The following is a 25,390-nucleotide window of genomic DNA, read 5'->3' as shown; positions in this document are numbered from 1 at the left end:
TCTCGATCTCCTGACCTCGTGATCCGCCCGTCTCGGCCTCCCAAAGTGCTGGGATTACAGGCTTGAGCCACCGCGCCCGGCCCAACAATACAGTATTTAACAATACAGGCTCACGCCTGTAAACACAGTACCTTGGGAGGCCGACGTGGACGAATCGCTTGAACCCAGGAGTTTGAGACTAGCCTTGGCAACATGGCGAAAACCCGACTCTACAAAATACAAAAAAAAAATCGCCGGGTAGGCGGGTCGCAGTGACTGACGCCTGTAATCCCAGCACTTTGGGAGGCTGAGGGGGGCGGATCACGAGGTCAAGAGATCGAGACCATCCTGGCTAACACAGTGAAACCCCGTCTCTACTAAAAATACAAAAAATTAGCCGGGCGTGGTGGCGGGCGCCTGTAGTCCCAGCTACTCGGGAGGCTGAGGCAGGAGAATGGTGTGAACCCGGGAGGCGGAGGTTGCAGTGAGCCGAGATCGTGCCACTGCACTCCAGCCTGGGAGACAAAGTGAGACTGTCTCAGAGAAAAAAAAAAAAAAAAAAAAATGTCCGGGCAGGGTGGCTCATGCCGGTAATCCTATGCCGGTAATCCTAGCACTTTGAGAGGCCGAGATGGGAGGATCGCTTTAGTCCAGAAGTTCGAGACCAGCCTGGTCAACGGAGCGAGACACCCCACCCCCCCCAACACACACACACACACACACACACACACACACACACACACACACACACACCCAGCTCCAAAAAACACACACGAAAAAAACACTGATTTACACAGTTTACACAGTCCCTGGGCCAGGACTCAAGGAGATAGTGTAACAAAGAGCGCTCCTGTCAGGAGGTGAGAGCGCAGAACAATGTTCCAGGTCCCCGGGCGTGGCTGTCAGGGTCTCAGGCCCCAAGGGCAGAGTGTGGAGACCTGGGAGGCGCAGCGTTGGGCATTCCACACCACTTTCCTCTGTTAACCTGGTCGTGTCCTTCTTCCTGGATACTCATGACGCAGACTCAGTTCTCATTCCCAATGGGTGTCGGGTTTCTGGAGAAGCCAATCAGCGTCGCCACGACTCCCGACTATAAAGTCCGCACGCACCCACCCGGATTCAGGAGACTCTACCGACTCAGAGAATGGCGTCATGGCACTACGAACCCTACTTCTCCTGCTCTCGGCCCTTACCAAGACCTGGGCCGGTGAGTGCGGGGTCGGGATGGAAGCGGCCTCTACCCGGAGGAGAGAGGGGCCGGACCGGCGGGGGCGCAGGACTCGGGGAGCCGCGCCCGGAGTAGGGCCGGACCGGTCTCAGCCCCTCCTCGCCCCCAGGCTCCCACTCCTTGAAGTATTTCCACACCGCCGTGTCCCGGCCCGGCTGCGTGGAGCCCCGCTTCATCTTCGTGGGCTACGTGGACGACACCCAGTTCGTGCGGTTCGACAGCGATGCCGCGAATCCGAGGATGCAGCCGCGGGCGCCATGGATGGAGCAGGAGGGGCCGGAGTATTGGGACCAGGAGACACGCAGAGCCAGGGACACCGCACAGACTTTACGAGTGAAACTGAAGACCCTGCGCGGCTACTACAACCAGAGCGAGGCCGGTGAGTGACCCCGGCCCGGGGCGCAGGTCACGACCCCTCCCCATCCCTCACAGATAACGCGGGTCCCCTCGAGTCTCCGGGTCCGAGATTCACCCCCAGGCTGCGGAACCCGCCCAGACCCTCGACCCGGCAGAGTCCCAGGCTCCTTTACCCGGTTTCATTTTCAGTTTAGGCCAAAATCCCTGCGGGTTGGCGGCGACAGGGGCGGGGCTCGGCGGGCGGGACTGACTAGCGGGCGGGGCCAGGGTCTCATACCCTCCAGTGGATGTATGGCTGCGACCTGGGGCCCGACGGGCGCTTCCTCCGCGAGTATGAACAGTTCGCCTACGACGGCAAGGATTATCTCACCCTGAATGAGGACCTGCGCTCCTGGTCCGCGGTGGACACGGCGGCTCAAATCTCCGAGCAAAAGTCAAATGATGGCTCTGAGGCTGAGCACCAGAGAGCCTACCTGGAAGACACATGCGTGGAGTGGCTCCGCAGATACCTGGAGAATGGGAAGGAGACGCTGCAGCGCTCGGGTAAGAGGGTCCACAGGGCTACTCTCCCATCTCCTTCTTGGGCTAGGACTGTGCCCACAGCTGACAGACCTCAAACAGTAGAAGACACAGGGATGGAAGCCAGAATACCCCTCCTCCCTTGGATCAGGAGAGGGGGTTGTCACCCCAGGTACAGGAGATCCTGTACCAGAGAGTGACTCTCTTAAATGACCAGCCTTCTCTCAGGGACAATTAAGGAATCTAGTCTCGCTGGAGAGTCCATTCTTCAAATGAACTGATGAGCAGTTCTCTTTGACTCTCAGTGTTAGGAATCATGGGGGAGTTTCTCTCATGCCTGGTTCTCAGCCCCACACCAAGAGTTTTTGGAGGTCTGACTCTAGCTTTTCGCAGTCACTCAGCATCCGCACAGGCCAGGACCAGAAATCCCTTTTCACTTTCTATCCTGGGCTATCACCCTAATTCTAGAACTTTCCAAGGAATAAGAGGCTATCCCAGATCCCTGAGTTCAGGCTGGTGTCAAGGTTTTGTCCTCGTCTCCTACTATAATTGTCCTCTTCCTTCTCAGGATGGTCACATGGGTGCTGCTGGAGTGTCCCATGAGAGATACAAAGTGTCTGAATTTTCTGACTCTTCCCCTCAGAATCCCCAAAGACACACGTGACCCACCACCCCGTCTCTGATCATGAGGCCACCCTGAGGTGCTGGGCCCTGGGCTTCTACCCTGCGGAGATCACAGTGACCTGGCAGCGGGATGGGGAGGACCAGACCCAGGACACGGAGCTTGTGGAGACTAGGCCTGCAGGGGATGGAACCTTCCAGAAGTGGGCAGCTGTGGTGGTGCCTTCTGGAGAGGAGCAGAGATACACGTGCCATGTGCAGCATGAGGGGCTACCCGAGCCCCGAGCCCTGAGATGGGGTAAGGAAGGGAATGGGAGGTCATGTCTCTTAGGGAAAGCAGGAGCCCTTCTGAAGCCCTTTTGCAGGGTCAGGGCTGAGGCCTGGGGGTCAGGGCCCTTTACATTCCCCTGTTTTCCCAGAGCCGTCTTCCCAGTCCACCATCCCCATCGTGGGCATCAGTGCTGGCCTGGTTCTCCTTGGAACTGTGGTCACTGGAGCTGTGGTTGCTGCTGTGATGTGGAGGAGTAACAGCTCAGGTGGGGAAGGGAGAGGGGTAGAGTCTGAGTTTTCTTGTCCCACTGAGGGTTTCAAGCCCTAGGTAGAAGTGTGTCCTGCCTTGTTACTGGGAAGCACCATCCACACACACGGGCTGACCCAGCCCGGGTCCTGTGTGCCAGCACCTACTCTTTTTTTTGAGATGGAATCTTGGCTCTGTCACCCAGGCTGGAGTGCAATGGCGTGGTTTCAGTTCACTGTAACTGTAACCTCTGCCTCCTAGGTTCAAGCGGTTCTCCTGCCTCAGCCTCCCGAGTAGCTGGGACTACGTGTGCGTGCCACCACACCCGGCTAATTTTTTTTTGTATTTTTAGTAGATATGGAGTTTCACTGTGTTGGCCAGGCTGCTGTCTAACTCCTGACCTCGTGATCCACCTGCCTCGGCCTCGCAAAGTGCTGGGATTACAGGCGTGAGCCATCGCGCCCAGCCACACCTACTTTTTTCTAAAGTACCTGTGACAATGAAGGACAGATTTATCACCTTGACGATTGTGGTGATGGGGATCTGAGCCCAGCAGTCACAGGTCACAGGAGAAGGTCCCTGCTGAGGACAGACCTCAGGAGGGCAGTTGGTCCAGGACCCACACTTGCTTTCTTCATGTTTCCTGATCCTGCCCTGGGTCTGCAGTCACAGTTCTGGATACTTCTCTGGGATCCAAGACTAGGAGGTTCCTCGAGGACCTTGTGGCCCTGCCTCCTCCCTGGCCCCTCACAGGACATTTTCTTCCAACAGGTAGAAAAGGAGGGAGCTACTCTCAGGCTTCGTGTAAGTAGGGGGCGGGAGTGTGGAGGAGCTCGCCCACCCCATAATTCCTCCTGTACCACATCTCCTGTGGGCTCTAACCAGGTCTTGTTTTTGTTCTACCCCAGGTAGCGACAGTACCCAGGGATCTGATGAGTCTCTCACAGCTTATAAAAGTGAGATTCTGGGGGTCTGAAGTGGGTGGAGGGTGGGGCAGATGGGACAGGACTGGGTTGTGGGGATTTTTTCCTTTGGAATTTTTGAGTGTGTGGTGGGCTGTTCAGAGTGTCATCACTTACTGTGACTGACCTGAATTTGTTCATGACTGTTTTCTTCTGTAGCCTGAGACAGCTGCCTTGTGTGCGACTGAGATGCAGGATTTCTTCATGCCTCCCCTTTGTGTCTTAAGGGACTCTGGCTTCTCTTTTTGCAAGGGCCTCTGAATCTGTCTGTGTCCCTGTTAGCATAATGTGAGGAGGCAAACATCTACCTCCGTGTCTACCATGACCCCCTTCCTCACACTGACCTGTGTGCCTTCCCTGTTCTCCTACTTTTCTATTAAAAATAAGAACCTGAGCAGAGCATGGCCGCTCACGCCTATAATCCCAGCACTTTGGGAGGCCGAGGTGGGCAGAGCGAGACTCTGTCTCAAAATAAATAAATAAACAAAAATTTTTAAAAAATAAAAATAAAAAAAGAAGTATTTACACTTCGATAACGAAAGACAACCCAGTCACAAAATGGGCAAAGGACTTGCATAGGGACTTCCTCAAAGAAGATACATAAACAGCCAATAACACAGGAAAACATACTCAACACCACCAGCCATTTCAGAAATGCAAATCATACCACAATAACATGGTTACAAAAATAACTTTTTTAGGCCGAGTGCAGGTTCTCACAACTGTAATCCCAGCACTTTGGGAGGCCAAGGCAAGTGGATCACCTGAGGCTGGGAGGTCAAGACCTGCCTGACCAACATGGAGAAACCCCATCTCTACTAAAAATATAAAATTAGCCGGGTGTGTTGGTGCATGCCTGTAATCCCAGCTACTCTGGAGGCTGAGGCAGGAGAATCGCTTGAACCCAGAATGCAGAGGTTGCAGTGAGTCAACATCATACCATTGCACTCCACCCTGGACAAGACCAAAACTCCATCTCAGAAAAAAAAATATATGAAAAATAACTTTTTTAAAGAAACATAAACAACAAGGGTTAACAAAAATGTGGAGAACATATAAACCTCATACCACTGTGTCTGGAATTGGTGAGTTCTTGGTCTCATTGGCCTCAGGAGTGAAGCCGTGGACCCTTACACTGACATTACAGCTCAAAAAATGTCACACAGACTCCAACAGTAAACAGCATACTTTTTGTGAAGAGCAAATAGAACAAATCTTCCACAACGTGGAAAGGGACCCAAAAAAAAAAAAAACCTTTCACAATGCAATTAGGAATCTGAGTGGGGTGTGCCACTGCTTCAGGCAGCCTGCTTTTATTCCCTTATCTGACTCCACCCACATGCTGCTGATTGGTCCATTTTACAGAGAGTTGATTGGCCCATTTTACAGAGAGCTGATTGGTCCGTTTTGAGAGGGTGCTGATCCTTCCATTTACAAACGTTGAGATAGACACAGTGCTGATTGGTGCATTTGCAATCCTTTAGCTAAATACAAAACTTCTCCAAGTCCCCACTAGATTAGCTAGACACAGAGCACAGATTGGTGCATTTACAAACCTTGTGCTAGACACAGACTGCTGATTGGTGCATTTACCATCCTTTAGCTAGACACAAAAGTTCTCCAAGTCCCCAACTAGATTAGCTAGACACAGAGCACTGATTAGTACCTTTACAAACCTTGAGCTAGACACAGGGTGCTGATAGGTGCGTTTACAAACCTTGAGCTAGACACAAAGTGCTGACTGGTGTATTTGCAAACCTTTAGCTGGACATAAAAGTTCTCCAAGTCCCCACTAGATTAGCTAGACACAGAGCACTGATTGGTGCGTTTACAAACCTTGAGCTAGACACAGGGTGCTGACTGGTGCATTTACAAACCTTTAGCTGGACATAAAAGTTCTCCAAGGAACCCAGCTGGTTTCACCTCTCAGTGGCACTGGCATTGCAGGAGTTTGTGGCACTTAGCCCAGGGCGCTCTGGCAGCAGAGAGGGAGCTCATCCCCCAAGCAAGCCCAGCAGGCAGCAGCCTGCCGCGTCTGAGGAGTGAAGGGCCCGCCGAGCCTTCGCCCACCGGGAACCTGCGGAGCCGGCGCCCACCCGCAACCCTCGTCGGCCCGTGAGCGCTGCGGGCAGCCCCGGCTTCCGCCAGCGCCTCTCCCTCCACACCTCCCCGCAAGCAGAGGGAGCCGGTTCCGGCCTCGACCAGCTCCGGAGAGGGGTCCCCACAGCGCGGCGGCGGGCTGAAGGGCTCCTCGAGCGCGGCCAGAGCGGACGGACGCAGAGGCGAGCAGGCGCCAAGAGCGAGCGAGGGCTGCTAGCACGCTGTCACCTCTCACCACTATATTTTATAGAAATATAAAATAGCCAGCTGAGGTTCTTGTTTGGTGGAAGCAGTCTTCTTGGGAAATCCACTAAGCCCAGGGTGGCGGGGATGGGAAGCAGAAATTTTAAAAGTAATTAATAGGTGTAATTGTATTAGAAAATTTATTAACGTAATAAATTATCTCAGCTTTTTTAGTGAAAATAAATGCTCTTTGTTCATCTTTTTTAAAATTCCGTAAGTTGTGCTGCATATTGATGACATGCTGATAGTCCCAGCTACTCTGGAGACTGAGGCAGGAGGATCCCTTGAGCCCAGAAGTTAGAGGCCAGCCTGGAGCAATATGGCAAGCCTCTCTTCTTAAATTTTTAAAAATAAATTGCATAGGTTATTCTAGATCTTTTATGTTTTCATATAAATTTGTACATCAGTTCATAAATTTCTATCAAAAAGCCTCCTAGAATTTTGTTTGGTATTTTTTTGAATCTCTGGATCAATTTGGAGAATATCACATTTTAACAATGTTGAGCCTTGCTCTCCCTGAACAGGGAATGTATTTCCTTGGGTCCTCTATACACTTTCCACAGTGTTTCTTGGTTTCTAGGGTCTTGGATTTCAGAGATCTTAAACCATTTTTTTTTTTTTGGTAAGATTTATTCCTAAATATTTTATGTTTCTGGTTCTAGTGTACTTAGGAGAAAATTTTTAATTTTTTTCATCGTTTATATATAATAATACATCTGGAGTGTGGTGTTGGGTTTTCTTTTTGTTTGTTGTTTGGTCGGTTGGTTGATTTTGGTTTTGATTTTAAATTAACCATGTAGACTGAGATAGTCTTGGTGATATTTTGTTAAAGATCTTTGTATCATTAGTCTTAAATGAAATTAGCCTGTAATTTTCTTTCTTTCCTTTTTCATGCTTTTCTTTTTTCAATTTTGTTGTTTTAATTTTCAATAAATTGGTCCATTTGCATTGAAATAGATTTTAAAAATTCATAATATTCTGTTACTATTATTTTAATGACTGTAGGATCTGCGGTGATAATACATTTTTCATTCCTGATGTTGGTGACTTTTGTTCTCTCTTTTTTTCTTCATAAGTCTAAATAGAGCCTTGTCAATTTAAGAACAACAAAAAAAGTTTTGCCTTTGTTAGTTTTCTCTACTGCTGTCTATTTTCTGTTTATTTGATTTCTTCTCTTATATTTATTATTTTCTTCCTTTACTTAACTTTGGGATTATTGTGTTCTTTTGTTTCTAGTTTCCTAGGATGGAAGTGGTTTTAGGTCTTTCCTCCTGTCTAATTTAAGCATTTAATGGTTCACGTTTCCCTCAGAGCACTGCTTGAGCTTCACTCCATATGTTTTGAGATGTCATTTTGCTGATTATTCAATTCAAAATATCTTCTTACTTCTCTGGTAATTTTGTCTTTGGCTCTTAATTTACATAGCAATTAATTTATATAGAAATGTAAGAAATTACATAGAAATACATTGTTTCATTCCACATAATAGGATTTCCAAAACATCTTTGTATTAATTTCTAAGTTAATGCTATTGTAGTCAGAGAATACACTTTGATGACTATTATGCTGTTACTGTTTTCCAGCTCTGTATATTGCCCTGGAACTACACAATGAATGTACCTCGTGTACCAGGGGGAATGGGGGTTTATTCTTCCATTCCTAGAAGTAATGGTACATAAATGAAAAGTAAATCAGGATGGTTAAAATTCTCTGTCTCTCCTGACACTGTGTTTAATTCTATCAGTTGCAGAGAGTGGTGATAAGTCTACTGATGGTGGAAGTAGAGAGGCAGTCCTTCTTTATCCGTATCTGACCTCAAAGCGTCTGGGAGGACAGAGCCTAAAAGACTTTTCAGTTTCCTCAGATGAACCCTGTGCCAGGGAGGCCTTCTCTGAGCCCTGGGAAGCCTAGGGGTAAGAGTGTCTTTCCAGGGAATTGTACAAACAAAAATAGCGTCCATGCGCCCACAGTGTCCATAGAGAGAGGCTGAGGCGGCCAAGCTCCGGCCCGAGGCACCCGGTCGCTGGGACGATGAAGATGTTGGCTTCCTCAGTCTGGGCAACTGTCCAGGCTCTGAACAAGAGGAAGCTGCAGCCCACCCAGGCCGCCCTCACCCTGACACCTTCGGTAGTAAACAAGATAAAACAACTTCTTAAAAATAAGCCTGAGCATGTAGGTGTAAACCAGGGGATGCAACAGCCTTTCTTATACTCTAGAATATACAAAGACAAAAGGAGATTCTGATGAAGAAGTTATTCAAGTTGGAGTCAAAGTATTCATTGAAAAGAAAGCAAAGCTAACACTTTTAGGAACAGAAATAGACTGTGTGGAAGACAAATTATCCAGTGGGTTTCAAACATGAAAGGAACTTGTGGCTGTGGAGAAAGCTTTAGTATTTGAAATCTCAGGACTCTTCTGGCCATAGGCTCCAGGAAAGCTGTGGAAGCCTTGGGGCTCACTGAAGAAATCATGTGACTGTCACGTGCTTAACGTGCGGGTGCCTTGTTAGGAAAATAAAGTGATGCATTTTGAAAATGAAGCCAGTGTGTTAGATTCCAGAAGAAATGATACTATGATACTTGTATTCTCTGTAGGTGATGGAAAATGAGAAGCCATCACTCTCTTTGGATCATTTAGGTCTCTTGCATTCTTGTTTTAGAACCAGTTTCATTAAAGTTGCCTTCCTGGGCACCTGTTTATCCATTTCTTGAACGTGTGCACTCCTTAGATCTCTATCGAATGGCTTGAACATGCATCTCCCTCAGCATTTCTCCCAACCAGATCAATGACTCCTAAAATCAGAGACAAGACGTCCTGACTGCTGGTAGTAACATGATGTTGCATTATTTTTCCACCCAAACTTAACATAGCCTTTTTACATTTTTATCAAACATTTATTGTCAGATGCCTTATTGCATACCCTTTAACGGTATGGGGCAAAGATTTTCTTGAACTATAGTACAGATTAGTTCTGAGTGATGGTATCAAAAGGTGAGAAAGACGCCATCCACCCATTTTTTAATCGATTTCTTTTGCCACCCTATATGTCTGCTCAGAGATGGGATCTCAAGCTGACTTTGATTCTTTTAGTTGAGGAGTCTCTTAAAGCCATCTAGCCCACCTCCCTCAATTCCGTATGTGAGGAGGCAAAACCCCAGGGAAGCCAAAGGGCTCTTGTCCACCCAACTCCACAGACAGGGGGAGAGTGGGGACTCTACCCCCATTTCCCCTTTCTTGCAGGTGACACATATGCTGTACGTCCTGAGGCAGACAGTGAAGGCAAATGGTCTGGATTCTTTATCTGGTCTACATTTTGATAGAATTTCTTTATAATTTGATGGAGATCATATTACTTTTATTTTATTTTATTTTACCTGGGAAGAATATTTTAAAACCCTTTTATGTGAATTACCATCTTCTTTCTTTAAATGTTTGTTTCAATTCTTGTTTCAATGTTTCTTTGAAACAATGGTTTGTAGCAGAGAACACATTGTAGCAATCCAGAAGTATGCTTTTGGAATGGGTGAAGGAGAACACGGGGATCTTTTCTTAAAATTCCCAGTATGCATACACTTTCTGGTTTCTCAGTCTCGTTGCTAAAGTTCTTAAACAATATTTTAACCTAACATTTTTATCATCTTTTCTTTAAAAGTGTTCCTTTTGTCATTTAATTACTGCTTTTCCTGGGTTTGATATATTAAGTATTCTAAGAGATGACATATATGCTTTTTTTGAAAGCTAATTCTCATGAATTCAAGTAGCTGAGTTCCTTTATGTTTCTTTTAATCACTAAAGTAGCCAGAACAAAAGGCACCAAAACCTAGAGCAGTAGTTTTATGTAAATACCCATGAGTTTGTATCATTAATATAATTGTTGATCCACTTATAATTTGTAAAATACTGTATGTATAGATTGAGTTGTCAATTTAAAAAAAAATGTAGCCTCTTTGCGCTTATAAACAAATTTAGAAATAAAATAAAACTGATAGACAATTAGCAAGATTAACCAAGAAAAGAAGAGAGAAGATCCAAATAAGCTCAATTGGAAACAAAACAGAAGATATTACAACCAGTACCACAGAAATACGAAATATCATCCAAGGCTACTAAGAACACCTTTATTCACATAAACTAGAAAACCTAGACGACATGGATAAATTCCTGAAAATATACAACCTTCCTAACTTAAACCAGGAAGAAATGGAAACCCTGAACAGACCAATAACAAGCAGTGAGATTGAAATGGTTATTTAAAAAGTTATCCAAAACAAAGTCCAGGACCAGACAGATTCACAGTTGAATTCTATCAGACTTTCAAAGAAATGGTATCAATCCGACTGACACTATTCTGAAAGATGGAGAAGGGAGGAATCCTCTCTAAATCATTCTATGAAGCCAGTATCACCCTAATACCAAAACCAAGAAAAGACGTCAAGGAAAAACTACAGACCAATATCCCTAATGAACATAGATGCAAAAATCCTCAAAAAATACTAGCTAACAGAATCCAACAGCATATCGAAATGATAATCCACTATGATCAAATGGGTTTCCTACCAGAGATGCAGGGATGGTTTAACATATGCAAATCAATGAATATAATAAACCACATAAAGAGTATTAAAAACAAAAATCACATGATCATCTCAATAGATGCAGAAAAACTATTTCACAAATACCAGCACCCCTTTATGATTAAAACCCTTAGCAAAATCAGCATAGAAGGGATATACCTTAAGGAAATAAAAGACAGGTATGACAAACCCACAGCCAACATTACACTGAATGGAGAAAAGTTGAAAACATTCCCACTAAGAACTGGGACAAGTCAAGGATTCCCACTTTCACCACTTCCATTCAGCATAGTATTGGAAGTCCTAACCAGAGCAATCAGACAAGAGAAAGAAATAAAGGGCATCTAAATTGATAATGAGGAAGTCAAACCGTCATTTTCTGTTGACGACATGATTGAATACCTAGAAAACCCTAAGGACTCATCCAAAAGGCTCCTAAACGGGTGAATGAATTCAGCACAGTTTTAGGAAACAAAATTAATACACACAGATCAGTAGCTCTGCTCTACACTAACAGCAACCAAGCTGAGAATCAAGTCAAGAGCTCAACCCCTTTTAAAATAGCTGCAAAAAAAATAATGAAATACTTAGGAATATACCTAACCAAGGAGGTGAAATGCCTCTACAAGGAAAATACAAAACACTGCTGAAACTAATCATAGATGATACAGACAAATGGAAACACATCCCATGCTCATGGATGGGTAGGTACTCAATATTGTGAAAATGACCATACTGTGAAAAGCAATCTAAAAATTCAATGCAATCCCTATCAAAATACCACCGTCATTCTTCAAAGAACTAGAAAAACTAATCCTAAAATTCATATGGAACCAAAAAAGACCATGCATAGCCAAAGCAATACTAACCAAAAAGAACAAATGTGGAGCCATTACATCAAGCGACCTCAAACTATACTACAAGGCCACAGTCACCACAACAGCATGGTCCTGGTATAAAAATAGGTATACAGACTAATGGAACAGAATAGAGAACCCAGAAATAAAGCCAAATACTTATGGTCAACTGATCTTCAACAAAGCAAACAAAAACATAAACTGGAGAAAGGACACTCAATTCAACAAATGGTGTAGGGATAATTGGTAAGCCACATATAGAAGAATGAAACTGGCATAATTGGTAAACCACATATAGAAGAATGAAACACAGCAAGGTTGCCTTCTTTCACAACTGTTATTCAACATAGTATTGAAAGTCCTACTTAGAGCAATTAGACAAGAGAAAGAAATAGAGGTCAAATTCTCTTTGTAGATGATATTCTTACATTTGGAAAAATCTAAAGACTCCACCAAAAAACTATTAGAACTAATAAGCAAATTCAGTAAACTTGCAGGATACAAAATCAACAAACAAAAATTAGTAGCAGGCGGGGCATGGTGGCTCACACCTGTAATCCCAGCAATTTGGGAGACCGAGGCAGGCAGATCACTTGAGGCCACGTGTTCAAGACCAGCCTAGCCAACATGTAAAAGCCCCATCTCTGCTAAAAATACAAAAAATTAGCCAGGCATGGCCGTGGGTCTCTCTAATCCCAGCTAATTGAGAGGCTGAGGTACAAGAATCACTTGAACACAGGAGGCAGAGGTTGCAGTGAGCAGAGATCACGCCTCTGCATTTCAGCCTGAGCAACAAAGTGAAAGTCTGTCTCAAAAAAAAAAAAAAAAATTAGTAGCAGCACGACGCGGTTGTTCATACCTATAATCTTGTCACTTTAGGAGACCGAGGCAGGAGGATCACTTAAGTCTAAGAGTACAAGGCCAGCCTAGGCAACATAGGAAGACCCCCGACTGTACAAAAAAAAATTTTTTTTTGAGACGGAGTCTCGCTCTGTCGCCCAGGCTGGAGTGCAGTGGCCGGATCTCAGCTCACTGCAAGCTCCGCCTCCCGGGTTCACGGCATTCTCATGCCTCAGCATCCCGAGTACCTGGGTCTACAGGCACCCACCACGATGCCCAGCTAATTTTTTTCTATTTTAGTAGAGATGGGGTTTCATCATGTTGGCCAGGATGGTCTCGATCTCCTGACCTCGTGATCCGCCTGCCTCAGCCTCCCAAAGTGCTGGGATTACAGGCGTGAGCCACCGCTCCCAGCTAAAAAAAAAAAAAAGATTCTTTTTAATTAGCTGAGTATGGTGTCACCTGCCTGTGGTCTCAACTACTTGGCAGGCTGAGGTGGTAGGTTGAGGCTGCAGTGAGCTATGATCCCACCACTGCATTAGTCGTTAGTACAAGATCCATTCAATAAGTGAGATAGACCAATCTATTTTAATGTAACAATACAAATATTTAACGATAGGGATTCAGGTTGTATCTCACCTCTAAGAAATTACCAGTTGCTAAGACTTGCAGTACTATGCTGAATAGAAGTGATGAAAGTGGGGATCCTTGTCTTGTTCCAGTTCTCAGGGAAAATGCTTTCATCTTTTCCCCATTCAATATAATGTTGGCTGTGGATTTGTCATAGATGGCTTTCTGTGTCAATTTTGCTGAGAGTTTTAATCATAAAGGGATGCTGGATTTTGTTAAATGATTTTTCTGCATCTATTGAGATGATCATATGATTTCTGTTTTTAAAATCTGTTTATGTGGTGTATCACATTTATTGACTTGTGGTTTTTTGTTTTTTGGCTTTGGGGGGTCGGTTTAGTAGAGATGGGGTTTCACCATGTTGGCCAGGCTGGTCTTGAACTCCTCATCTCAAGTGATCTGCACGTCTCAGCCTCTCAAAGTGCTGGGATTACAGGCATGAGCCACCACACCCGGACTGACTTGTGTATGTTAAACCATCCCTGCATCCCTGGTTTGAAACCCACTTAATCATGCTAGATTATCTTTTATATGCTGTTGGATTCAATTAGCTAGTATTTTATTGAGTATTTTTGCATGTTCATCAGGCATATTGGTCTAGCCAGAGCAATCAGACAAGAGAAAGAAATAAAAGGCATCCAAATCGGAAAAGAGAAAGTCAAATTATCACTGTCCACTGATGACATGATCATATACCTAGAACACCCTAAAGACTCATCGAAAAAGCTCCTAGATCTGATAAATGGATTCAGTAAAATTTCAGGATACAAATATCAATGTAGACAAATCAGTAACACCAACAGTGACCAAGCTGAGAATCAAATCAAGAACTCAATTTCTTTTACAGCAGCTGCAAAAACAAAATATGTAGGATATACCTAACCAAAGAGGTGAAAGGCTTCTGCAAGAAAAACTACAAAACACTGCTGAAAGAAATCATAGATGACACAAACAAATGGAAACACATCCCATTTTCATGGATGGGTAGAATCAATATTGTGAAAATGACCATACTGCCAAAAGCAATCTATAAATTCAATGCAATTCCCATCAAAATAACATCATCATTCGTCACGGAATTGGAAAAAAAAAATCCTAAAATGCATATGGAACCAAAAAAGAGCCTGCATAGCCAAAGCAAAACTAACCAAAAAAGAACAAATCTGCAGGCATCACATTAGCTGACTTCAAACTATACCCCAAGGCTATAGTCACCAAAACAGCATGGTATGGGTATAAAAATAGGCACATAGACCAGTGGAATAGAATAGGGAACCCAGAAATGAAACCAAATACAGCCAACTGATCTTTGACAAAGCAAACAAAAACATAAGGAAAAGACACCCTGTTCAACAAATGGTGCTGTGATAATTGTCAGGCCACATGTAGAAGAATGAAACTGGATCCTTATCTCTCACCTTATATAGAAACCAACCCAAGATGGATCAAAGACTTAAATCTGAGACCTGACACCATAAAAATTCTAGAATACAACATCAGAAAAACTCTGCTAGACATTGTTTAGGCAAAGAGTTCATGACCAACAACCCAAAAGCAAATGCAACAAAAATGAAGATAAGTAGATGGGACTTAATTAAACTAGAAAGCTTCTGCATAGCAAAAGAAATAATCAACAGAGTAAACAGACAGTCTACAGAGTGGGAGAAAATATTCACAAACTATGAATCTGACAAAGAACTAATATCCAGAATCTACAAGGAATTCAACCAAATCAGCAAGAAAAATAAATAATCCCATCAAAAAGTGCACTAAGGACATGAATAGACAATCTTCAAAAGAAATATACAAATGGCCAACAAACATGAAAAAATGCTCAATATCACCAATTCTCAGAGAAAAGTAAGTCAAAGCCACAATGCCATACTACCTTATTCTTGCAAGAATGGCCATAAAAAAAATAAAATAGATGTTGGCGTGAATGTGGTGAAAATGGAGCATTTTCATACTGCTGGGAGGAATGTAAAGTAGTACAAACACTATGGAAAATAGCTTAGAGATTCCTTAAAGAACTAAAGCTAGATCTGTCATTTGACCCAGCAATCTCGCTACTGGATATCTACCCAAAGGAAAAGGAGACATTATACGAAAAAGATACTTGAGACCAGGTGCGGTGGATCATGCCTGTAATCCAAGCACTTTGGGAGGCCAAGGCGGGCAGATCACGAGGTCAGGAGATCAAGACCATCCTGGCTAACACAGTGAAACCCCGTCTCTACTAAAAATACCAAAACAAAATTAGCCGGGCGTGGTGGCGGTCGCCTGTAGTCCCAGCTACTCAGCAGGCTGAGGCAGGAGAATGGCGTCAACCTGGGAGGTGGAGGTTGCAGTGAGCCGAGATAATGCCACTGTACTGCAGCCTGTGCAACAGAGCCAGACCCCGTTGCAAAAAAAAAAGAAAAAAGAAAAAAAGAAAAAGATATTTGTACAAGCAAATTGATAGCAGCACAATCCGTGATTGCAAAAATATGGAACCATTATATATATATATATATATATATATATATATATAATGGAATACTACACAGTCATAAAAAGAAAAGAAATAATGGCATTCAAAGCAACCTGGATGAAGTTGGAGACCATTATTCTAAGTGAATTAACTCTGGTATGGAAAACCAAGCATTGTATGTTCTTACTTATAAATGGGAGCTAAGCTTGAGAACACAAAGGCATAAGAATGATACTTTGGGAACTGGTGGGGGAAGGGTGGGAGGGAGGTGAGGGATAAAAGACTACACATTGTGTACAATGTACACTAATCGGGTGCTGGATGTACCAAAATCTCAGAAATCACCACCAAAGAACTTATCCATGTAAACAAACACCACCTGTTCCCCAAAAACTACTGGAATTTTAAAATGTTTTAAATAAATAAAATTAAAAGAAATTTAAAAATGGATTATTTGCTTTCAAAAAAAAGAAATCACCACTTGTACAGTTTCTGTGTAATGTGAAATATGAATATCCACAATTACATGAAAAGCTGTTAAAAATAATCCTCCCAGTCCAGGCATGGTAGCTCACACATGTTATTCCAGCTACTGGGAAGGCTGAGGTGAGAGAATCCCTTGAACCCAGGAGTTCGAGGCTGCAGTGAGCTATGATGGTGCCACTGCACTCCAGCCTGGGTGACAGAGAGAGACCCTGTCTCTAAACAACAGCAATAATAATCCTTCCTTTTTCAACTCAATATTTGTGTAAGGCTAGATTTTTCAAAACATACACTTCAATCAAAGTAATAGAATGGCTAGGATGCAGCTGGAGGCCATAAACCTAAGTGACTTAATACAGGAACATAAAACCAAATACTGCATCTTCTCACTTATAATTGGGAGCTAAACACTGAGCGCACATGGACATAAACATGCCTACAACAGACACTGCAGACGACTAGAGTGGAGAGGGTGGGGACATGGGTTGAAAAACTACCTGTAGGCCGGGCGCGGTGGCGCAAGCCTGTAATCCCAGCACTTTGGGAGGCCGAGACGGGCGGATCACGAGGTCAGGAGATCGAGACCATCCTGGCTAACATGGTGAAACCCCGTCTCTACTAAAATATACAAAAAACTAGCCGGGCGCGGTGGCGGGCGCCTGTAGTCCCAGCTACTCGAGAGGCTGAGGCAGGAGAATGGCGTGAACCCGGGAGGCGGAGCTTGCAGTGAGCTGAGATCCGGCCACTGCACTCCAGCCTGGGCGGCAGAGCGAGACTCCGTCTCAAAAAAAAAAAAAAAAAGAAAAAAAGAAAAACTACCTGTAGGTACTCTGTTCACTACCTGAGTGACAGGATCCATACCCCAAACCTCAGCATCAGACAACATACCCATGTAACAAATCGGCACATGTACCCCCTGTATCTTTTTTTTTTTTTTTTTTTTTTTTTTTTTTTGGAGACAGTTTCACTCTTGTTGCTCAGGTTGGAGTGCAATGGCGTGATCTTGGCTCACCGCAACCTCCGCCTCCCGGGTTCAAGCGATTCTCCTGCCTCAGCCTCCTGAGTAGCTGGGATTACAGGCATGCACCACCACGCCCGGCTACTTTTGTATTTTTAGTAGAGACGGGGTTTCTGCATGTTGATCCAGCTGGTCTCAAACTCCCGATCTCAGGTGATCCATCTGCCTCAGCCTCCCAAAAGTGCTGGGATTACAGGCGTGAGCCACCGCGCCCGGCCACTCCCTGTATCTAAAATAAAAGTCAAAATTTTAAAAACTAGTAAAGAAGAGAATGTATGCTATGAGCCAAAATGACGCTTGCAAAATTTTCCAAGAACGACACTTACGAAAATGAAAAATAATCACTCTTCTTGTTACCAAAAATTTTGGTAGCTGCAGAAGGTGGGATCTTTCCTCATTGGGAGTCGCAGAGCCAATACATGAAACCGAAAGTGAGCCTCAAGCAGAGCAAGCTTTATTTCCTGCACAGGACTTCTAAAGAGAGAACAACTCTCCCCAATCAACTTCTCCGCTAGTGAGGCGGCTAGTGAGGAGTGAGGGGGCTAAAATGTAGTATTGCTCTAATGGAGGAATTGGGCATTAAAAGTGAAGGGGAGGAATATTCATATGTTTTATGGGAACAGGCATTGAACTTCTCCAAACCGGTAATACTGCTTTCCTTTCGGTCCTTTTAGGACTTCTACTCACTGTCATGGAGATTGTCAACTGTCAAGGCACGGATGGGAGTGCAATTTAGCTTGGAAACGGGATTGCAATGAAGCGTGAGGTCTTTCTGAAGTCATTTGGCCGGCTCTCTTGGTTGTAACGAGTCTCAGCTGGTTTGACCTTAAAGGCAACTTCTTGAATCAGATCCTGTTTTTTTGTTTCTGTTTTTGTTTTTTTTTTGTTTCTTGTTTTTTTCCCCTGACGTCTCCCTCTGTCGCCCAGGCTGGAGTGCAGTGGTGTGATCTCAGCTCACTGCAACCACCACCTCCCGGGTTCAAGCAATTCTCCTGTCTCAGCCTCCTGAGTGGCTGGAATTACAGGCATGCACCACCACACCCAGCTAATTTTTGTATTGTTAGTAGGAAGGGGTTTCATCATGTTGGCCAGGTTAGTCTTGAACTCTTGACCTCGTGATCTGCCCGCCCCGGCCTACCAAAATGCTGGGATTACAGGCGTGAGCCACCGTGCCCTGCCTATACATTGTTAATTTTGGAAAAATTAAAAGTTAGGCGGTTTTTTTTCATTAAAAATATGTTATTTCCGGCCGGGCGCGGTGGCTCAAGCCTGTAATCCCAGCACTTTGGGAGGCCGAGACGGGCGGATCACAAGGTCAGGAGATCGAGACCATCCTGGCTAACACGGTGAAACCCCGTCTCTATTAAGAAATACAAAAAACTAGCCGGGCGAGGTGGCGGGCGCCTGTAGTCCCAGCTACTCGGGAGGCTGAGGCCGAAGAATGGCGTGAACCCGGGAGGCGGAGCTTGCAGTGAGCTGAGATCCGGCCACTGCACTCCAGCCTGGGCGACAGAGCGAGACTCCGTCTCAAAAAAAAAAAAAAAAAAAAAAAAAAATGTTATTTCCGCTCAAGAGATCAAGACCATCCTGGCCAACATAGTGAAACCCCGTGTCTACTAAAAACACAAAAATCAGCTGGGCGTGGTGGCGCACGCCTGTAGTCCCAGTTACTGGGGAGGCTGAGGCAGGAGAATCGCTTGAACCTAGGAGGAGGTTGCGGTGAGCCGAGATCGTTCCACTGCACTCCAGCCTGGGGACAGAGCAAGACTGACTCAAAAAAAAAAAAAAAAAAAAAAAAAAAAAAAAAAAAAAAAAAAAGTTGCTTCCATTAACATGTAATGGGTTATTAATATATTAAATGAATTAATATTTTTAATATTTTGTTTTAATCTGTTTTAATTTATATATGATAAAACTTGATACAAGCCACAGAAACAAAATTTATTTGGGTCCTCACTAATTTCTTTTTTCTTGTTACCCAGGCTGGAGGGCAATGGCGGGATCTTGGCTCACCGCAACCTCCACCTCCTGGGTTCAAGCGATTCTCCTGCCTCTACCTCCCAAATAGCCAGGCCTCTACCTCCCAAATAGGCAGGATTACAGTCATGCGCCACCGCCACGCCCGGCTAATTTTTTGGATTTTTAGTAGAGATGGGGTTTCTCCATATTGGTCAGGCTGGTCTCGAACTCCCAACCTCAGGTGATCAGCCCGCCTCGGCCTCCCAAAGTGCTGGGAGTACAGGCTTCAGCCACTGCGCCCAACCGGGTCCTCACTAATTTCTAAGGGTGCACAGAGATACTGAAACCTAAAAGTTTAAGAACGGCGGGCTGATTGCTGGGTGCGGTGGCTCACGCCTGTAATTCCAACACTTTGGGATTTAAAACAATACAGTATTTAACAATACAGGCTCACGCCTGTAAACACAGTACCTTGGGAGGCCGACGTGGACGAATCGCTTGAACCCAGAAGTTTGAGACTAGCCTTGGCAACATGGCGAAAACCCGACTCTACAAAATATTAAAAAAAAAAAAAAATCGCCGGGTAGGTGGGTAGCGGTGGCTGACGCCTGTAATCCCAGCACTTTGGGAGGCTGAGGCGGGTGGATCACGAGGTCAAGAGATCGAGACCATCCTGGCTAACACAGTGAAACCCCGTCTCTACTAAAAATACAAAAAATTAGCCGGGCGTGGTGGCGGGTGCCTGTAGTCCCAGCTACTCGGGAGGCTGAGGCAGGAGAATGGTGTGAACCCGGGAGGCGGAGGCTGCAGTGAGCCGAGATCGTGCCACTGCACTCCAGCCTGGGCAACAAAGTGAGACTGTCTCAGAAAAAAAAAAAAAAAAAAATGTCCGGGCAGGGTGGCTCATGCCGGTAATCCTATGCCGGTAATCCTAGCACTTTGAGAGGCCCAGATGGGAGGATCCCTTTAGTCCAGAAGTTCGAGACCAGCCTGGTCAAAGGAGCGAGACACCCCACCCCCCCAACAACACAGACACACACACACACACACCCAGCTCCAAAAAACACACACACACGAAAATAACACTGATTTACACAGTTTACACAGTCCCTGAGCCAGGACTCAGAGAGAGAGTGTAACAAAGAGCGCTCGGATCAGGAGGTGAGAGCGCAGAACAATGTTCCATGTCCTCGGGCGTGGTTGTCAGGGTCTCAGGCCCCAAGGGCAGAGTGTGGAGATCTGGGAGGCGCAGTGTTGGAGATTCCACATCACTTTCATTTCCTCTCGTAACCTTGTCGTGTCCTTCTTCCTGGATACTCATGACGCAGACTCAGTTCTCATTCCCAATGGGTGTCGGGTTTCTAGAGAAGCCAATCAGCGTCGCCACGACTCCCGACTATAAAGTCCGCACGCACCCACCCGGATTCAGGAAGCTCTACCGACTCAGAGAATGGGGTCATGGCACTACGAACCCTACTTCTCCTGCTCTCGGCCCTTACCAAGACCTGGGCGGGTGAGTGCGGGGTCGGGATGGAAGCGGCCTCTACCCGGAGGAGAGAGGGGCCGGACCGGCGGGGGCGCAGGACTCGGGGAGCCGCGCCCGGAGTAGAGCCGGACCGGTCTCAGCCCCTCCTCGCCCCCAGGCTCCCACTCCTTGAAGTATTTCCACACTTCCGTGTCCCGGCCCGGCCGCGGGGGGCCCCGCTTCATCTCCGTGGGCTACGTGGATGACACCCAGTTCGTGCGGTATGACAGCGACGCCGCGAGTCCGAGGATGGAGCCGCGGGCGCCGTGGGTGGAGCAGGAGGGGCCGGAGTATTGGGACCAGGAGACACGGAGCGCCAGGGACACCGCACAGACTTTCCGAGTGAACCTGGAGACCCTGCGCGGCTACTACAACCAGAGCGAGGCCGGTGAGTGACCCCAGCCCGGGGCGCAGGTCACGACCCCTCCCCATCCCTCACGGACATCGTGGGTTCCCTCGAGTCTCAGGGTCCAAGATTCACCCCCAGGCTGTGGAACCCGCCCAGACCCTCGACCCGGCAGAGTCCCAGGCTCCTTTACCCGGTTTCGTTTTCAGTTTAGGCCAAAATCCCTGCGGGTTGGCGGCGACAGGGGCGGGGCTCGGTGGGCGGGACTGACTAGCAGGCGGGGCCAGGGTCTCATACCCTCCAGTGGATGCATGGCTGCGACCTGGGGTCCGACGGGCGCTTCCTCCGCGGGTATGAACAGTTCGCCTACGACGGCAAGGATTATCTCACCCTGAATGAGGACCTGCGCTCCTGGTCCGCGGTGGACACGGCGGCTCAAATCTCCGAGCAAAAGTCAAATGATGGCTCTGAGGCGGAGCACCAGAGAGCCTACCTGGAAGACACATGCGTGGAGTGGCTCCACAGATACCTGGAGAATGGGAAGGAGATGCTGCAGCGCTCAGGTAAGAGGGTCCACAGGGCTACTCTCCCATCTCCTTCTTGGGCTAGGACTGTGCCCACAGCTGACAGACCTCAAACAGTAGAAGACGCAGGGATGGAAGCCAGAATACCCCTCCTCCCTTGGATCAGGAGAGGGGGCTGTCACCCCAGGTACAGGAGATCCTGTACCAGAGAGTGACTCTCTTAAATGACCAGCCTTCTGTCAGGGACAATTAAGGAATCTAGTCCCGCTGGAGAGTCCATTCTTCAAATGAACTGATGAGCAGTTCTCTTTGACTCTCAGTGTTAGGAATCATGGGGGAGTTTCTCTCGTGCCTGGTTCTCAGCCCCACACCAAGAGTTTTTGGAGGTCTGACTCCAGCTTTTCTCAGTCACTCAGCATCCGCACAGGCCAGGACCAGAAATCCCTTTTCACCTTCTGTCCTGGGCTATCTCACCCCGATTCTAGAACTTTCCAAGGAATAAGAGGCTATCCCAGATCCCTAAGTTCAGGCTGGTGTCGAGGTTTTGTCCTCATCTCCTACTATAATTGTCCTCTTTCTTCTCAGGATGGTCACATGGGTGCTGCTGGAGTGTCCCATGAGAGATACACAGTGAATTTTCTGACTCTTCCCCTCAGAACCCCCAAAGACACACGTGACCCACCACCCCGTCTCTGATCATGAGGCCACCCTGAGGTGCTGGGCCCTGGGCTTCTATCCTGCGGAGATCACAGTGACCTGGCAGCGGGATGGGGAGGACCAGACCCAGGACACGGAGCTTGTGGAGACCAGGCCTGCAGGGGATGGAACTTTCCAGAAGTGGGCAGCTGTGGTGGTACCTTCTGGAGAGGAGCAGAGATACACGTGCCATGTGCAGCATGAGGGGCTACCCGAGCCCCTCACCCTGAGATGGGGTAAGGAAGGGAATGGGAGGTCATGTCTCTTAGGGAAAGCAGGAGCCCTTCTGAAGCCCTTTTGCAGGGTCAGGGCTGAGGCCTGGGGGTCAGGGCCCCTTACGTTCCCCTGTTTTCCCAGAGCCGTCTTCCCAGTCCACCATCCCCATCGTGGGCATCATTGCTGGCCTGGTTCTCCTTGGAGCTGTGGTCACTGGAGCTGTGATTGTTGCTGTGATGTGGAGGAGGAAGAGCTCAGGTGGGGAAGGGAGAGGGGTAGAGTCTGAGTTTTCTTGTCCCACTGGGGGTTTCAAGCCCTAGGTAGAAGTGTGTCCTGCCTTATTACTGGGAAGCACCATCCACACTCACGGGCCGACCCAGCCCGGGCCCTGTGTGCCAGCACCTACTCTTTTTTTTGAGATGGAATCTTGGCTCTGTCACCCAGGCTGGAGTGCAATGGCGTGGTTTCAGTTCACTGTAACCTCTGCCTCCCAGGTTCAAGCGATTCTCCTGCCTCAGCCTCCTGAGTAGCTGGGACTACATGTGCATGCCACCACACCCGGCTAATTTTTTTTTGTACTTTTAGTAGAGATGGGGTTTCACTGTGTTGGCCAGGCTGGTCTCGAACTCCTGACCTCGTGATCCACCTGCCTCGGCCTCACAAAGTGCTGGGATTACAGGCGTGAGCCACCACGCCTGTGGTACCTGTGACAATGAAGGACAGATTTATCACCTTGATGATTGTGGTGATGGGGATCTGAGCCCAGCAGTCACGGGTCACAGGGGAAGGTCCGTGCTGAGGACAGACCTCAGGAGGGCAGTTGGTCCAGGACCCACAATTGCTTTCTTCATGTTTCCTAATCTTGCCCTGGGTCTGCAGTCACAGTTCTGGATACTTCTCTAGGATCCAAGACTAGGAGGTTCCTCTAGGACCTTATGGCCCTGCCTCCTCCCTGGCCCCTCACAGGACATTTTCTTCTAACAGGTAGAAAAGGAGGGAGCTACTCTCAGGCTTCGTGTAAGTAGGGGGCAGGAGTGTGGAGGAGCTCGCCCACCCCACAATTCCTCCTGCACCACATCTCCTGTGGGCTCTAACCAGGTCTTGTTTTTGTTCTACCCCAGGTAGCGACAGTACCCAGGGATCTGATGAGTCTCTCACAGCTTGTAAAGGTGAGATTCTGGGGGTCTAAAGTGGGTGGAGGGTGGGGCAGATGGGATAGGACTGGGTTGTGGGGGATTTTTTGATTTGGAATTTTTGAGTGTGTGGTGGGCTGTTCAGAGTGTCATCACTTACTGTAACTGACCTGAATTTGTTCATGACTGTTTTCTTCTGTAGCCTGAGACAGCTGCCTTGTGTGCAACTGAGATGCAGGATTTCTTCACGCCTCCCCTTTGTGTCTTAAGGGACTCTGGCTTCTCTTTTTGCAAGGGCCTCTGAATCTGTCTTTGTCCCTGTTAGCATAATATGAGGAGGCAGACAAACACTCCACCTCCATGTCTACCATGACCCCCTTCCTCACACTGACCTGTGTGCCTTCCCTGTTCTACTTTTCTATTAAAAATAAGAAACTGAGCAGTGCACGGCGGCTCACACCTATAATCCCAGCACTTTGGGAGGCCGAGGCAGGCAGATCACGAGGTCAGGAGATCGAAACCAACACGGTGAAACCCTGTCTCTACTAAAAAATACAAAAAATTAGCTGGGCATGGTGGCAGGCACCTGTAGTCCCCGCTACTCAGGAGGCTGAGGCAGGAGAATGATGTCATCCCAGGAGGCAGAGGTTGCTGTGCGCCGAGATTGTGCCACTGCACTCCGGCCTGAGTGACAGGGTGAGACTCTGTCTCAAAAAATAAAAATTAAAAAAAAAAAAGAACCAGGATCTCAATTTATTTTTTCATATTCTGCAGTGAAATGGAGTTGAGGAAGCTAAGGTCATAGTTAGAAATACAGACAGATAATTCCACAGCACATCTCTGGCAAATTTAGCCTATTCCTTACCACCTGTAATCTTGACCATATACCTTGGAGTTGAATATTGTTTTCATACTGCTTTGGTTTGAATGTTCCTTCCAACACTCATGTTGAGACTTAATCCCTAATGTGGCAATACTGAAAGGTGGAGCCTTTGAGATGTCATTGGATGATAAGGCTCTACCTTCATTCATGGGTTAATGGATTAATGGGTTATCACAGGAATGGGACTGGTGGCTTTATAAGAAGAGGAAAAGAGAACTGAGCTAGCATGCCCAGCCCACAGAGACCCTCCACTTGAGTAATGCCAAGTGGAAATGTGAGGTGCAGCTGCCACAGAGAGCCCCCACCAGGGAAATGTCTAGTGTCTAGTGGATCCAGGCCGCAGGAGAGTGCATTGTGGAGCGGTGGGAGCAGGACCTGACCACCACCAGGACACCAGAACTGTGGAGTCAGTGGCAGCATGCAACGCCCCCTTCGGAAAGCTTCAGGCACCAGCCTATAACCCATTCGAGCAGCCATGTAGGCTGCACCTAGCAAAGCCATAGGCAGAGGGCTACCTGAGGTCTTGGGGGCCCAATCCCTGCTCCAGTGTGTCTGTGAGGCAGCACATGGAGTCAAAAGAGATTATTCTCTTCCCACAGATACCTTTTCTCTCCTATGGCCCTTTAACAGCATCTGCTTCATTCCCCTCACCTTCTCAAGCTGAGCTGAAGTAAACTTTGAAGTAAAATAAAAGCTGTGTTTGAGCATCA

At 46.8% G+C, this 25,390-nt stretch overlaps 1 protein-coding gene and 1 pseudogene across 9 annotated transcripts; both read left to right on the top strand.

The window, feature by feature from the left end:
- Positions 1-1,057: 1,057 nt before the first annotated feature.
- Positions 1,058-25,390, top strand: MANE-E (popy class I histocompatibility antigen, alpha chain E-like). 9 transcript variants are annotated; one of them, XM_024786700.2, is made up of 8 exons: positions 1,058-1,186; positions 1,317-1,586; positions 1,832-2,107; positions 2,727-3,002; positions 3,124-3,240; positions 3,993-4,025; positions 4,130-4,177; positions 4,343-4,675. In XM_024786700.2, exons 1-8 carry the CDS (start codon positions 1,132-1,134, stop codon positions 4,345-4,347), a joined length of 1,080 nt encoding a protein of 359 aa, XP_024642468.2. In that variant the 5' UTR covers positions 1,058-1,131; the 3' UTR covers positions 4,348-4,675.
- Positions 8,465-9,015, top strand: LOC139363069 (iron-sulfur cluster assembly 1 homolog, mitochondrial pseudogene; annotated as a pseudogene).

This window comes from Macaca nemestrina, chromosome 5 (genome assembly GCF_043159975.1).
Source record: "Macaca nemestrina isolate mMacNem1 chromosome 5, mMacNem.hap1, whole genome shotgun sequence".
Taxonomy (NCBI): Eukaryota; Metazoa; Chordata; class Mammalia; order Primates; family Cercopithecidae; genus Macaca; species Macaca nemestrina.
The sequence above is the reverse complement of the archived record's forward strand: the minus strand, read 5'-3'. Positions and strand labels throughout refer to the sequence as shown.